This window comes from Scyliorhinus canicula, chromosome 15 (genome assembly GCF_902713615.1).
Source record: "Scyliorhinus canicula chromosome 15, sScyCan1.1, whole genome shotgun sequence".
NCBI lineage: Eukaryota > Metazoa > Chordata > Chondrichthyes > Carcharhiniformes > Scyliorhinidae > Scyliorhinus > Scyliorhinus canicula.
The window spans coordinates 23,230,722-23,247,760 of NC_052160.1; the positions used below are offsets into that span (position 1 = coordinate 23,230,722).

At 43.9% G+C, this 17,039-nt stretch overlaps 1 protein-coding gene across 1 annotated transcript in view; it reads right to left on the reverse strand.

The window, feature by feature from the left end:
• The window catches only part of LOC119979047 (transformation/transcription domain-associated protein), a 213,511-nt gene that overhangs the window by 68,159 nt on the left and 128,313 nt on the right, over window positions 1–17,039 (reverse strand). The window contains 7 exon segments of the mRNA XM_038821026.1: window positions 2,175–2,310; window positions 4,171–4,283; window positions 5,690–5,827; window positions 8,357–8,644; window positions 10,649–10,768; window positions 11,773–11,919; window positions 13,990–14,169. Coding sequence (XP_038676954.1) covers window positions 2,175–2,310; window positions 4,171–4,283; window positions 5,690–5,827; window positions 8,357–8,644; window positions 10,649–10,768; window positions 11,773–11,919; window positions 13,990–14,169 — 1,122 coding nt within the window.

The window sequence follows — 17,039 nt, forward strand, 5'->3', positions numbered from 1 at the left end:
ACTTTGTGCATAGCATGCTGCTGCGGACAAGTCAGAAGCCCTGAACATTTTGGGAATGGGAAAGAACAGCTTTAAAGAAGGACCATGTTCAGGATGATTTTAGCAACACACCGAGTTAACACTCGTCAGTTCTGACCAATTATAATAAAACAAGCCAGCTGTCATGGGCAAGGACTAAAAACGTAAGCCCCTGAGAACTAGTGGTGCGATGCCGAAGAGGATGAACAAACAGCAGCCGTTGAAGGTTTTTGTGGGGGGAAAAAAATTCTTACTTTTGCTCTGAACTTTTTAAGTCATTAAAAATAACTAAATAAAATACATATTTGCAGAAGCCTGTGACCGCTGTTAATAATATTGTGGACTTTTGCTGTTTACTATCCCATTAACAATAGCAGTACGCTCTGTGCCACATGCTCTTTGTTAAACATCATTGATGCACAATGCAAAGGCTGTGGGGAAACAGCAATAAAACTGGCCTCATCAGCAGTGTCTACATCCCATGAATAATAATTGAAAAAGAATTGATCAGGCGCTGCCCCACTTCTTAAAAAAAATGCTTTAAAAATGTTTCCTTCCAGGGACTGCGCTATTTTCTCAGATGCTGGCATCTTGTCACAAGCGACAATTAGTAACAAGCAGATGCTCATGCAATTTATTCAGCAGCTGATCCTTAAACACAACAAAGCAAAACTAAACGTAATCAATTGTCGGATGAGAAACAGGGCGTCTGGGAACAGAATTCTCCTTCAGGACTGTACATTTCCACGTTTGAGGGGAGAAAAACAACCTGACAGCGTAACATTTGACTATTCAGCAGTTCAGAGAGATTGGCGAATATAGAATATCTGCGTTCACTGCTAATGGAGGAAAATAGGCCCAACGCTGCGGTTGCTATCTTGGCCAGTTTTTCGATCCGAACCAAACTGATCACCAGGATGCAGTCGGCCTGGAGTCAGAGTCTTTCTTCACATGGTTCAAACATTTGACCAGTCGCCGTACAAGCACCCCTCTGTCAGACAATTTTATTATTTTAAAACTCAGCTTAGTTCCCACAACATGCAAAATCGCACTGCCACATACGAGAATCATAACATAAGAAACGTTTAGATGAACATATGAAACGGCATAACATACAAGACCAAGTGTTGGAAAATGGGATTAGAATAGATAGGTGCTTGATGGACGGTGCAGGCAAGACGGGCCGAAGGGCCCCTTTCTGTGCTGTAAAACGCTATGATATGGAAGAAAGTAGGAAAAGTAGGAGGGGCAGCAGGGTAGCATGGTGGTTAGCATAAATGCTTCACAGCTCCAGGGTCCCAGGTTCGATTCCCGGCTGGGTCACTGTCTGTGTGGAGTCTGCACGTCCTCCCCCTGTGTGCGTGGGTTTCCTCCGGGTGCTCCGGTTTCCTCCCACAGTCCAAAGATGTGCGGGTTAGGTGGATTGGCCATGCTAAATTGCCCGTAGTGTCCTAATAAAAAGTAAGGTTAAGGGGGGGGGTTGTGGGGTTACGGGTACAGGGTGGATACGTGGGTTTGAGTAGGGTGATCATGGCTCGGCACAACATTGAGGGCCGAAGGGCCTGTTCTGTGCTGTACTGTTCTATGTTCTATGTTAATTTCACACCCATACTGTGCCTCTGTTAGCCCGACCTAAAGCATGCACTCTGTAGGAACGCACAGCTTTTAAGTCCTGAAAATCTAAATGCAGGTTGACAGAAACAATCGGCCTCTTAAAAAGACAGGCCGAGGTCAGGGAGCAGAGACATCTTTTCAGGTGGAGAGGGTTCACAATAGTTACAAATGGAAAATGTAGAATATTGAGAAACAATACAAAAAGGACTCACACGCGGAGTCAGTGCCAATAATCGGATACGGAATTCAAAATTTCACGGGTTATATAATTCCCACCAAAACACCCACATGTTATTCAATACAAAAATAAAATGGTGTCTAATCCCAAAATGCAATCCATGATTACATAAAGCACATGATCTATCCGGTGTGCAACTCACTATCTGCTACTGAAGTACCGTCGCTGACGGCAAAGCGGGGGCATAATTAACCTAGATATTCTAATGAGTAAGCTATAGTAATGGAGGGTAAAATGGAAAGAATGTGAAACACAAATGATTTTTAGAATATAATCCAGTGCATTTACCTCCAGAATTGCTCACCTGCACCAGTGCTTCTTTCATTGCAGCCCAGTTAGACACTCTCCAAGCACATTCTAAAACTAGGTAGGGATTAACATGGCCCTTGGACTGGCCGTACTCAGTCAGTGCCTCCCACTGGTTCAGTTCTTTCGAGCAGCTGTTGATTATGAAACAGAATAAAATTTATAAGCAGTTTTATCATCATTGATATGGCTTCATTAATGTGCACCCATTGAACATCTTTTCCATCATATCTTGCTGTAATTTCTGAACTATGAATGGAAATATTTGGTGCACATTGTTGAAATGTTTGTGCCATTCCACATAAAACGTGTAGATTTATTACTTTCCCCTTTCAAAGAGGAATTGCTGGTGCAGCAGATCCCACTTCTTGGAAGAAAGTAATTCTCCATTTAGGAGCTGTCCAGTGACTTAGGAGCATAGTGCAAAGTGCGGGTAGTGCATGGAACTCATCTCCTACCATAGAGTGACCCTCCCTGCACCAGATTCTACATCAGCTCTTCTAAAGCTCTGATCCAGACTATACATTTAGAGGATGTACAGAACGTCACAGCACAATCCCCAAAACACTAGTAAGCATCAGCAGCCCTGGCTGCCAATTTGCTGAGGTCCCATCCCACTCCTGACAGTGATAACTGTGGGCAGCACGGTGGCACGTTGGTTAGCACTGCTGCCTCACAGCGGCAGGTATCTGGGTTCAATTCCGGTCTTGGGTGACTGTGTAGGGTTTGCACGTTCTCCCCGTTTCTGCGAAGGTTCCTCCGGTTACTCCAGTTTCCTCCCACACTCCGAAGATGTGCAGGTTAAGTGGATTGGCCATGATACATTGTTCCTTAGTGTCCCCGAAAAAAAAACAAATTAGGTGGGGTTACGGGGATAGGGTGGAGCATGGGCCATGGTGGGGCACTCCTTTGGAGGGCCAGTGCAGACTCGATGGGCCGAATGGCCTCTTTCTGCATTGTAAGGATTTTATGATTTATGAATTCTGATGACCTGCTGCTGAGAACTACCACGGAAAGGGGAAAGTGTGCGAATTACTTTGTGTGCGTGATTGGATTCACTTTGGCGTAGCGTTTTTCCTTGAAGCGTTCGCCCAATTGAAAACAAGACAAAAAATGCAATGACGACTGCGAATCCCAATCTGTCGGTTGACAGCTTAAGGTACAGGTCAGTTACTGGTGTCAACTGTAGGCTGCAACACAAGGGTCTAGATTCTTGCTTAAAACCCCAGCAACCATCACACACGAACCAGCCTTGCTAACAACCTTCACTTCACTGTTTTCGATAGAGTAGATTTTATTAACAGAACTTCAGCAAATCAAAAAAACGTACACGAGAAACTGAGAATTCAGAATGCCTGTGCTGCTACTTATGTTAGTGTAACAACTTGCATTTAAACGGTGCCTTTAGCAAAGTAAAAAGACCCTAATTTGCTGTACCTACACCGTTTCACTGGATGCTAAAGCTGCACCATGCATCACCTACTGTTTAGGCACCTCACACAATGGGACCCACTAGCTCCAATAATGGCAGCAAGGAATTATCCTCAAGCCTTGGGAGAACCTCACAGTCAAAGAATCTTGCAGCACATGAGGAGGCGTTTTGGTCCCTCATTCATGCTGCGATGAGCTGCCCAAATTAGTCCCTCATCCCAGCATTTTCCCCGTAACCTTGCAAATTGCAATCTCCAACCTCTCTGCAGAACTGAAGCGAGGCTGTATCTCTGGTATTATCCTGGTCAACCCACACTGTACCCTTGCCAAGAATAAGACAGAATACTCCAGCTGAGGTCCAAGTAGGGATTTGTAACGGTTCAGCATGACATCAAAGCTGCATGGTGAAAAGACATCACTGTAACTAACACATGTCCGGAGAGAGCATCCTTGAGCCAAGGGGCAAGCGGAGCATATGTTTCAGGGCATGTGAAGCAATTTGAATTAGCTACTGCCGCTGTTTAAAAACTTCAAGCCAGCTTGGGAATTGCTGAAGTACCTACCAATTCCAGTGGTCCTCCCACAGCTGATACTCTGGAAATATGGCAGGCGATGCATTATTTCTTTCATTCTCTTTTCTGGCTTTATCCATGGCTTTCTCATAGGTTTCTTGCGCCTTCACAGAAACACATACTTGGTTACAAGGACCATGGTCGCAAACAACATTAAAATTGCAGCAAAACAATTGGCATGGCATTGCTTAATTTGATTTGCAAGTTGTTCTTCTCCACTGTCGGTATTACCCAGAATTTTACAGACCAGAAACCAGCCATTCAGCCCAACTAGTCAATGCTGATGTTTATGCTCCATGTGAGTTTCGTCCCACCCAGACCACCTCACTGTCAACGCATCTTTCTGTTTCTTTCTTCCCCACCGACATACCTAGCTCCTACCCCATTTCTGCTAAAACATATAGAGCATCAAATGTGATGGGCTATTGGCCACAATCAGTTCAGCTCATGCTTATACAGTTTTAAAAATGGGGCTGAATGGCTGCTCCAAAGGTGTGCAGGTGAGGCGGATTGGCCGTGATCAACGTGCGCGGTTACGGGGTAGGGCGGGGGAGTGGGCCGAGGTAAAGTGCTCTTTTGGAGGGGCGGTGCAGACTCGATGGGCCAAATGGCCTTCTCCTGCACTATAGTGATTCTAATTACCTACAAAGTTCAGCTTAAAAATTGCAAATTCCCCTCCGATCAAGGGAATTTCCTCTTGCACTCTGCTGCTGCTGCTGGACTGAACCCCCAGTATCCACGTTCTGATACTTATTTTTTAAAGTAATCTCTCTCTCACATGTCCCATAGATATCACACTCACCATTTTCTTGCATGGCCAGATGTGACCACCGAGCCGAGAGGTGTGAAATTTAAAAAACTACATTTAAAATCACCTGCCAGTGTACGGTGAACCCAGCACAGGCCAGCGTGATGAAGCTACTGCCTTGCAGGCCAGCTTCTACACAATATACATGAAAATCACTTATGTCCAAGCCTGGCTTATGGAAATACAGGTTAAAGGTTCCCAATGGTGACTCTTGGCGAACACAAGGCAATCCCGAAGGGCCTGTTCTGTGCTGTACTGTTCTATGTTCTATACCACAGACGGTCATATTTCCACGATTGTTTTTCCTTACGAATAATCCCCCAAACCAAGATTGCAATCCAAATCAGAATATCTGAACAAAGTAATTAACATGCACTGAGGCAGAGTTTAGGAAGCATTCACTGTGAAGTAAAATCAGACATCTAAACTGAAGCATTTGGGGTGGCAGGGTGGTGCAGTGGTTAGCAGTGCTGCCTCACGGCGCCGAGGACCCGCAGGGTCACTGTCCTTGTGTAGTTTGCACATTCTCCCCATGTCTGCGTGGGTCTCATCCCCACAACACAAAGACGTGCAGGGTAGGTAGATTGGCCACGCTAAATTGCTCCTTAACTGGAAAAAAAAAAGAACTGGATACTCCCTAAATTTAAGAAAGTTTGATGCAGAATGAACTCCAAGACTCTTGAGAGTGTACAACAGACGTACCTGCTCAAAGAAACCATGTTGCTCGTAGGCTATTGCTGTTGCAGTCTCAGGAAACTTGCATCGTTTTTGCCAAAGGCCAGCCCACATATCCTCCTCTTGCAGTAGTGAGTACAATTCAGCCAGTGAATCCAAAATTTCCTACAAAAGGTGATTAAAGCAGTTTTGTGGAATAAGTTCATATGTATTTTCATACATCCACACACACAAATTGAGTTGGTCAAGTGTAAAATGCTAACACTGACACAATACATTTTTAGAACCCCTGAATAATGCAGCAGGAGGCCATTCAGCACATTGCACCTGTGCCGGTTCTTTGAAAGAACTGTCCAATTCACCTCACTCTCTTGCTCTTTTCCCTGCACGTGTTTCCTTTTCAAGTAATTATCCATCCCCCTTTTTGGAAGTTGCTACCGGGCCCATTTACACCACTCTTTCGGACAGTGCGCTACAGGTCACAATAACTTGCTGTGTTAAAACCCGCTCATCTGATTTGTCAATTATTTGAATTCTCTGTCCTCTGGTTACTGCACCACCGACCAGTGGCAACAGTTTCTCCTTATTTACTCCATCAAAATGCCTCACGGTTTGGAACATCTCGTTCAAATCTCCCCTTAAACTGCTCTGCGCTAAGGAAAACAATCCCAGTTTCTCTGATCTCTCCTGCCTGCTACTATTCTGGTAATTTTTGTATTTGACTAATGACCTGGCAGAAGCAAAGTGCTGTGACACAGAACATTTGCAATTACCAGAACTGGCAGATGAATTTGAAACCATGTCATTTTACCCTTGGGAAATTTAATCACTACGCGTTGCCCACAATTCCATCTCTTTGTCACCTGATCGGGTATCTTTCAACATGCTGACCATATTTAATAGGCGGCGGCTTAAGAAGCAGCACTTGGTGCACGAAGTTCCTCAATGTTGGAATCACGTTTTTCTTATCAGCTGCTATCCACTTCCCCCACAGCTGTTCAATGTCATATACTGGAGACCAGGGCAAAAAAACAAACAGCAACTGAACAGAAAGAGAACTTCGGAAAGATGACAATGAGATCAGGAGATAAAGAAGTTCAGAATTAAACCAGGCAACAGACGTGAATGGCAAAAAGTGGGGGATGGGGGACCTTTTGGTCACTACTGTTGAGTCAGTAATGAAGACAACAGGATTGGCACAGAGGAAATGACTGGGCATAATGGAGTTAAATGTACCAGGACACAGAATTCGCACCCCCTCCCCCTCCGCCCCCCTGTTCCAGATCACCATAAAAGTTCCGTAATACTGTGTATGCTTTACCAAATAAAACACAACTTCGTCCAAGCATCAAATAAAGTGCACTTGAGACATGCAACAAACAGGAGGTGGGAACATGGAACAAGAGATCGCCCTGCGTTTAGCCAAAAATATTCCTGGAAGAGGTACAGGGAACCCTTCCATTTCCATAGCTGCAATTAATTTCACTTACATTTTCTTTAAAACAAAAAATCGTTAATTTCTGCTCCAGTAAGTGAGGAGCAAATAGAACAAATATCAGTTCTTGGGACTCAATTACAGTCCAGATACAGCACTAATTAAATGCATGAGGATTTCATCCCACCAGTCTGCGTTAGTTTGGTGCCAAAGGGTCAGGAGGTCATTCATACACAGCAATCCACCAAACCGGGTGCAGCTCTTGACGTGTGGCCTAGCTGACAGGGCTGAAGCCAATCTGCAGATTGAATTCTTAATAAAGCATATTGCTCGTTCACCCATCACCCCTGTATTCAACCTCCTGTGCCCCCTTGCTGCCACCCACATTCACTTCAAAAATCCCATTTTAGGCCAGCACAGTCATGATGGGCCAAAGGGCCCCTGTGCACCAAGGTTCTATCCTCAAGTCTGCTCTTTACATAGTAGCACTGTACACATAGTAGTACAGCACATGTAGTAGTAGCATAGTACGCACTGCTCTTTACATAGAAGCTCAGTTGCAAGGAAGTCAAACAGGAGAGAGAGAGACTGCTAATGTTATAACCCTACAGGGATCTGCACCTCAGAGTCCCTGTGGCCTCACCCGAGCACAATTTACCCAGATTGGGGGGGGGGGGGCTACACTGCCTTTTCCTAGGATTGCTGGGGACATAATTACCCCAGCCCGTGGGTGACCCTTCGGGGAGTAGGTAGTGACAATAGTAAGGAGAATAAATCTAAACCTTTCTACAGTCATCGCTACAGAGTGGTCGCTTGCCTGTGACCTTTGCAGGTAGTTTCACCTTTCAGCCTTAATCCTGCGACCTTTGCATACATCTCAGAATGTCTGACTCTGCTGTATTTTGCGTCCTTCTTCTCATGACAGGTAAACTTCAGATCTCAAACCCATTCAGCCAGAATCTGACAAATCCTTCACCATCAGACTTTCTCGCTCTGCATTAGCAAGCCAAGAGAAAGATAAATATCCCCCCCCTTCTCATCCCTATTTTGAAAGCACAGACGTTACCCCGGCTGAAAGGCTGACCCGAACAGGAAACACGTCTCTGCACCTGTAACACATATTTAGGACTGCATACATCCATCCAACTCTGGCCTCTGGCACATGCCCAGTTGTATTCACTCCACCAGTGGCGGCTGTACCATTTCCCAGGCCACCAGCAGCAATCAAACTCCTCGTTGCAACAAAAGGAATCACTTACTTGGGGAGGTGGGGTGATGCTTTCCTGCTCGTAGAACTCGGATGTCTGACGCGGTTTAATCTGAAGGCTCAGGCCCTTTTCAAAGGCCTGGTGCTCCAGCATCAATGTGGACCGAAACCAGAGGTTGTGCGTCTTGCCCAGATACTTCAGAACACAAGGTCTGATGGAAATATGAGGGACACACTGGGACATGGCCTCGACGAAACAGTTCAGAGCACTTGGCTGGCAGTCACGCTGCACCTGATGGCTTCCACTGCAGAGGAAAGGACTTATCTCTCCTGCCAGAGCCTGTGAACCAAGAACAGAACAGCGGCTAGGAAGAAAGGATCTCTGACATGTTCACATCTCAAAAACAAAAAGGTTAGAAATAAAATATCATATGGCATTCTAGCAAGTGCTAACCCAGTAGTTAAGAGCTTGGATTAAAAACAATGCTTAAGTTTTACATTATTCGCTGTGATAGATGCAGTCAAATTTCAGTTGAAACATAGTATTTCCCTGGTACGGCATTGATAGCGAGGGGCCTTCAGCTTGGTTTGCTCAGGGGCCAGGAGTCAACCATGTTAATGAATGAAGGTAAGCGGAGAGATGGGAGGAGGTTTGTGTGGAACAGGAGACGCTGGCAGAGACCAGATGGGCTGAACGGCCTGTCTCTCAAATTCTATGTAACTTGGGGCTGGAATCACATGTTGGCCAAACCAGGAGTGGGTGGCGGCTCATCTTCCCCAAAGGGCATCAGCAAACCTGTCAGTGCTTTCGAACATTGCTCGTGACCATTTTTCTCTAATTTTTTGAACTGAGGTTCACAACAGATCATGGTGGAGTTTGAACATCTCGGCCTCCGGTTTGCCCGTCCAGTACTACAATCGTGATACTATCACACCCAGCCAGGCCGTGGGATGACCCCTCTATATGTCAATATCAGGCATTTCTCCATTGCTTGCCACACACGGTGAGAGAACGGTGACAACACTTTGCCTGTTTCCGCACCTCCAAGGCTCAGCAATGTAGTGTTGAGAATGACTTTCCTGCATGTGTCCCTCCAACAAACTCCCTCAGTCTGTAAACACAGCGGTAGGCACGGCTTCAAATACAGCACTGAACCACACTTCTAAAAGGTTTCACAGCCGGCATTCTATATAAACCCCTTTTCAAATCCCAACATCAGAGAGAGGACGAGGAAGTGAAGCTTCAGTTCCGGAGAAATTACCCTCAGAATCGATAATGTGTGAATATGCAAGTGCTGCCAGCACTTCACTGACTGCTTTGGGGAATGGTGATAAAACACCTTCCAGGCAACAGCTTTGTTTGCAACAATTCTTTGGAATATCGTTTTCACTTATTTGAAGTGCCATTATGCATCACAGCCGGTTTAAAATAAGGTTTGTGTCGGCTCCTATGGAAAAATAACTTGTATTTCAAACTGGATACAGGTCGCATCTTCAGTTAATAGACACTGCCAGATAGTACAAAGAAATTACAATGGAGAGGGACTGCTCAACCCAACCAGTCCACATTTTATCTCCACAGGACGGTAGTCCTAATCACATGTGCCTGTCCTGATCCAAATTTCCTTTATTCCCCCCTTTCTGTCTAATCCTCTACCCAACGTGGTGTTGAATGCCAATACGGTCCCTGCATCAACCACTAATTCCATTGACGTATTCCACAGCCGTACAACTATATGTAAAGAAAAACATTCTTGGTCTCCAAAGAAATGTTTTTAAATTTCTTAAGCTTAAGTCTATATTCCCTTGTTCTAGACCCCTCAAATGACTGGAAAGAGTTGAATTTGGAAAGAGCTGAATTTGGGAAGAGCTGAATTTGATTTGGTCTACATCAGCCATGGCTCAGCGGGTACTGCTCGCATCCCCAGGTTCGTCAGCACACGACTCAGGTTGTCACTCCAGTACAATCCTAAGGGAGTGCTGCAGTCTTTAAGATATTGTCTTTCAGATGAGGCATAACAGAGGCCTTGTCTGGCCTCTCAGGTAGACGCAAATGATCCTATTGCGCTACTTGGACAAACAGGGGAGGTTAGGTGGGGTTATGGGGATTGGGCCTAGGTAGGCTGCACCTTCGGCGTGTCAGTGCAGACTCAATGGGCCAAATGGCCTCCTTCTGCACTGTAGAGATTCTATGATTCTTCCCAATATCCTTGTATATCTGGGACTTTTCTGTGCAGGTGTAAAGATATTGCCCCCTAAAATGAAGAAATTTTATTAATCTGATGACGATACAACAATTAAATGGAACAGATTCAGGACCGAGTGTTTATGCCCGAGCACTCACATGCTGTTGTCTATCAGATAGTATCTTCCAGAGTCTGGGAAAGAGCTGGATCCAGGTTTTCTCAGCCAGTGCTGTGCTAATGTGACACAGCTGAACATACGCACTCAGCAGTGCCCCAGTCTATTAAAGGAGAGAGAAAGAAAGTTCAGAATACAATGGAAAGTAAAAGCTCTCCCCACCCATAGTCATTGTCTTTTCTGGTTAAAAAGCAACAACATACTGAATAATTCTTATGCAGTATCTCCATTAAAGGATCTTCTCAATTAAATTGCTGCTCTAACTTCTCCGCAAAGGTTTTTCTTGATTAAATGCTTTTAATTAAAATGCAAAACACACACACACACAAAGAACAAGTGCGGTAAACCAGGCACATAAATAAAATCTAAACTGTGATTTACCCATCAACCTTGGCCAGGTAAAATGACACAATAAGGACTATGTAACAAAGTGAGACTGCTTTCGCAAAAGCGACCAATGCATCATTCATTACCATTAATAGCATTTATTTGCATAACCAGGCCATCTGCACCAATTTAATTAAGTGCTCCTCTCAAATATCACTATGCATGCTGGCATATTTAAACAACATCACATTTTACCTTTCCTACACAAGGCGGGTTGGTAACTGATCCCTTTTTTAATAATCGTAGAATCTTGCAGCACAGAAGGAGGCCATTCTGCCTGATCTTTAAAGGAACCATTTAATTAGTCCCAATCCAACCCACGCTTTCCCCAGGGCCCTGCAAATTTCTCCCTTTCATGTGTTCTTTCCAATTCCCTTTTGAAAGTTACTACCGAAATAGTTTTCACCACCCTTTTGGTTATTTAAGATTGATTCCAAGTGCTCTGAAGCGGAGATGTGTCAAAGCAGAGAACCATAAGGATTTGGGGAATTTGATAAATAGTAGACCGCAGATTCAGAAAGATGAATTACTTGTTTTCTCAACATGAGCTTCAGGCATCTCTCCTGGTAGTTTACTCAAATCACTTACTCCGTGTGCTTAAAAGGGCAAGAGTGTACGAAACTGCAAATCAAACTGCACATTTAATAACAAGGCTGAACATAATAAACTTAGCTGAGTACACGATGTACGAATTAAATTTCGTTATACCCTTACACTCACCTTGACCTCTCGGAGTGAGTCCAGAAACTTATCATGCCTGTTTGTCAGCATGTGCAACTGGTTCCCAGCATCTTTCTCAGACTGTTCCTTGGTTTTCGGGGTGCTGCTCTGGTCTCCTGGTGCTAGCTCAATATCAATCTCCACGTCCTGAGCACAAGTTATTAAAGATCATATATAAAACATTCATTCTCATTGCATCGACAGAGGGGCAAAAACAACTTCTAATTACTGCGGAGCCTTTACTGTCAGAGGAATGGACAGCACTGCTGTGGAGTAAAACATTTTCAGAGAAGTCAAATGAGTGCCAGATCTATAATGATAGGACGGGGTCTGTGTGTGTGTAGGATGGGTGGGGGGGACCCTGCAAATCCCCAATTTCCTTTCGCCACCACTCCCTTCAGATTTATGGGCCCTAAGCTTTGGAATTCTGTCCCTACACTTCTCCATTAAGATCTTCCCAAAAATCTTACTCTTTAGGTTTAGCACAGTGGGCTAAACAGTTGGCTTGTAATGCAGAACCATGCCAGCAGCTCGGGTTCAATTCCCGTACCAGCCTCCCCGAACAGGCGCCGGAATGTGGCGACTAGGGGCTTTTCACAGTAACTTCATTGAAGCCTACTTGTGACAATAAACAATTATTATTATTGTCCAAGCTTTTGGTCACCTCTCCTGACATCTCTTTAAGCGGGCCAGTGTGGAATTCTGCCCGATAACATACCTACGGAGTGTCTTGGGACATTATACTATGTTAAATTAAGTTCTTGCCATTTTTGGTAGGCATTCAGGCAACCTATTCATGTAATCTAGCAGTCCAACAACACTCCTGAATGCAATTCAAAACCTTGAGGCAGCAAATGTGCTGGGTTTCCACATGTGGGCCGTACAACATTCATTGCCAAGGTGAGTAATTTCTTAGGTTTAAGTACAAGCTATCTGTTAATAACTGAATGTAGTCCAGCTAGTTTCTGGGTGAACTGTCACACCTGTTAAACAACAGTCAAAGCATTGACTGGACTAATCACATAAATGAGGAGAGCGCTGCATGTTATGCCCCCAGCATGTAAATATGGAAAAATGGGAAAACGGTATTGCTCTGCAAGTGTTACTCCAGCATGTGGAAAACAAACGAGGAACAGAAATTGCCCAAACTTTGTGCCACAGGCACAGATCAAATTAAGAGCATTACATTTTGTAACAATCTCTCTTCCAAGTCTGAATCTGGAGCTGTATTTGGATTCCTCTGTGTGCAAACGTGTTAGTTTGCAGAAACATGCTGTGCAGCAGTATTTAAAACATAATTGAATACCTTGTTAGATGTTGTTAATTTGCCAAATACAAAAGGAAGGGTCGGGATGCACACTATTCTATAGGATGCAATTGCATCTCAATGGGCGATTCTCCCTCTGCGGTAACCTTTCCCATGCTGACCTTCCAAGGCTCCAAGAACTACTTTGATTTCACAATCTCAAGGTGATGTTAGTTTTTTACCAAAAAAAATCTTCCCTGTGACTTCTCAGTCAGGTGGGCCTCGAACTCAGCATTCGCTGAGAAAGCATGAAGAACAGAACTGAGCCTGAAGGCAAATCTGACTTTTCTCACAATTATCAAGAATTCTGGTCAACAAACCCAGGGTTCAATGTACTGTCTAAGGTACACCCAAATTTGATGTGCCTCGTCACAGCCAGACTCCTAATTTGATTTTCATCCCGCATTATCTTATCCGACGAGCAACTGGTCTGTTTGTGTCAACCTCCATCTACATCATCCACCTGCGAGCAAGATCAGAACTGGGGGCCAAAGTATATTGTAGTCACTAATAGACCCAACATGGAATTCAGGAGACGCTTCTTCAATCTGTTGAGTGCACAACTCGCTATGTGATTGATTGAGGCAAATAGTACATATGCACTTATAGGGTAGCTAGACAAGCTCACGAGGGAGAAATAGAAGGATATTCTGATAGGAAGAGATGAAGAGGGGTGGCAGGAGGTGTGTGTGTATGTGTGTGTGTGTGTGTGTGTGTGTGTGTGTGTGGAGGAATAACCAGTTGGGACGAATGGTCTGATTCTGCACGGTAAATAAAACATAACTTTCTTCTTGGCAGTAACGAGCACAGAAAGTAACGTTGTGTTGTTAACTCGCATTTAGTTGTTTACCAAAATTTGTTGGCCTGTGGAGGTCAACACAATAAAAATTAAACATGAAAAAGCAAATCACCTCCTCCTTGCTCTCACTGTTCTCCCGCTCCCTGGGCTCTTGTTTCACATGCGTTACCATGGCAAAGGCTGCACGGTCATGGCTGTCAGCCAGATTAATAACATTGGTGATGGATGGCAGCATGGCACCTTGGCAGTTGGTGCCAATGGTTGTATTTTTTTCGCACACCGCAAGCAGCAGCTGGGGAAAGGGGAATAATAAAAACAGAAGGAAGTGCAATGATCAAAAACGATGGGACGTGCAGGGCTCAGCGAGATAATAAATATTTTAGGCCGACACCACATCATTACTACTTCTTCCACAGAAAAGACACACACTTTAAAATTATAAACAGTGTCGACGTCAATGATAGAACTCACTTAGTGGAGTTAATGAGCCCAACAGTGTAAAGAGTGCCTGAATAACACACACAGTTGAAATCACTGGATCCCAGGGTTAAAGACCGCATGTAGTGATATTAATTCATCTCCCCAAGAACAAGATTCACTAATTCCTCTATGTTAACTGGGCAAAGATAAATAGGAACAAACCATTTAATTGCACGTCTGTGGGCAAGAAACTCAATAGACTTTGATTATTCTAATTGAAACCATTTGTCCTAAAGTCCAGTGGGTATGTGCATTCTCAGCAGAACTGACCCATACAGAGCATGTCGGTAACCTGTGACGGTCAAATACATTGTTGGCACTTACTGCGCCAACTCACTTAAAATACCCAATTGGGCCACTATCAGGGAGCTGGCAGCAGCTGTGGAGTAATACTAGTGCCAATGTCTTAAGAATAGAAAGGAAGGTAACTGGGGTGTTTTGGGAGTAGAAGGAGGTAGAAGTGGAAATGTCTTCGATAAGGAAATTGACATTTTAGGAAAATTTACATTTTAAATAAAAAGACCAAGGTGCAGATTTTATTTTTGTCACAAGACTGGGGGGGGGGGGGGGGGGGGGGGGGGGGGGGTAGGAGGTGGAGGTGTGTGATCTGTTAGAGGTCTTTACGGTTATGAAAGGATTTGATTAGGTAGACGTAAAGGTGTTGTTTCCACTTGTTGGGGGAAAAAAGTAAGGGCCACGATTATAAAATGTTGATTAATAAATCCAATTGTGAATTCAGAAAAGTCTTCATCCAGAAAGTGGTTGGAATGTGGAACTAGGTACCATAAGGAATGGATGAGATGAATAGAAGTACAATTACTAAGAGGAAGTTAAAGAGACATTAGGTGAATAAAAGGAGATGCTGATGCAATTAGATCAGACCCCGGGAGCTTCTAATCATTTGGAAAAGCACGTGACACACGCCAATGGACACAATGCAACCAGTGTACACATGCTCCTCTCGCCTGGCTGATCGACATCCAGAGTTAAGAGTGTAAAATGCACAACCAAAACAGAAAATACTGGACTATCATAGCAGGTCTGGCAGCATCGGTGGAGAGAGAAGGGAGCTAACATTTTGAGTCTGGATGACTCTTTGACAGACTCAAAATGTTATCTCCCTTCTCTCTTCACAGATGCTGCAAGACTTGCTGTGATTGTCCAATATTTTCTGTTTTTTGCCTCAGATTCCAGCATCCGCAGTAATTTGCTTTGACCTTCAAGTAAAGTGCAGATCCTGGAGACCTCCAAAGGAAGTCCTTCCAGCTAAGTTGGAACTGGCCTCCCTTGGAGAATAAAGCCAATATAGTTAGCCAAAAGAGCTCATGAGAAGGAACAAGTGCATATGTAAGATTACTTTTAAATAACTGCAGTTTTGATTTTCTTTATGGTTTTGCATGTATTAACACGGTCATTTCAAAAGTTCAAATTATATGGCACTTAGGTTTTCATGACGTTTTATGAAAACCCAAGTCAATTCTTTATATAGTTTTGTTACCCGATTTCCCTCAGTGAAGGGGCTGATTCTTCCTGATGTCTAGTGCCATGAGTGTGACAATCCTGGATTTGAACCTGGGGCATTCAGGTCTGTGTGGGCATGTTAGAATAGTTAATGTTCCATTTGTGCCTACACCATGTCAATTCTCTACATTAGAAATTTCTTTAGTCACATTTATAACGGTACCAGGTATGCGGAATTTCAGTTAAGTGGGGAAACATGATAAGTTGTAGCAGAGAAGGTTAAGGATAAATTTAATGCATACAAATGAGGCGGAGTAGGCCATTCGGCCCCTTGAGGCTATTCCGCCATCTGATACGATCATGGCAGATCTGATTGTGGCCTCAACCAAACTCTCCTGTCTGCACCAATACTCTGGCTCCCTTGTCAATCAAGGGTCTAACTAATTCTGTCTTTAAAATATTGCTGAGAGAGAGATGTTCAAAATCATGGAGGTGTTTGATAAATAAGGGGAAACAGGTTGAAGGTAACGGAGGGTAGCAGGTCTAGAGGCCCAGAAAATTCTTAAATCTAGAGATTGAGATATTGAAGCATAAGTGCTTCTAATCCCAGGAGACGCATGACTGGAGGTCTCCACGTACAATCTTGGTTTAACATTGAGAGATGGGTATGTCAATGATGAACTGTTTGTGTACTTCCAAAAACTACATTGAAGAAGCATCTTCTGGTGCAGCTAAGGTTGAGATTTTTTAGAAGGCTGACGAAGAATGCGATTTTAGGGATTGTGTGTTGACAAAATTGAAATTTAAGACTGTTCCGTGGAATGGATTGCAGACGCATTTCATAGAACTCCTTTTAAAATGTGCTGTGAGGTTATTAAATCCCAACTCTAGAGTGAGTGAGAGGACATGGGCCACCGTGCTCCCCACAAGATATTCAGTGACTGCCTTTTGATCGTTCCATATTTTCTTTCGATTTAAGAAAGTCTCTTTTCCCCTTGATGCTTCTTGTAACACCATATTGAAGATCACAATAAAGCTGTGGATATGGGAAATCTGAAATAAAAACATAAATGCTGGAAGCACTCGGCAGGTCAGGCTGCATCTGTGGAGAAAGGGAGCAACACCAGTCTTTGATGCCACCGTAAATGCATTGCCCACATTAAGAGAAGTGTGGTTTCATATCTAATGCACTGTTACGATCGTGTAATTATCAGAATAAAC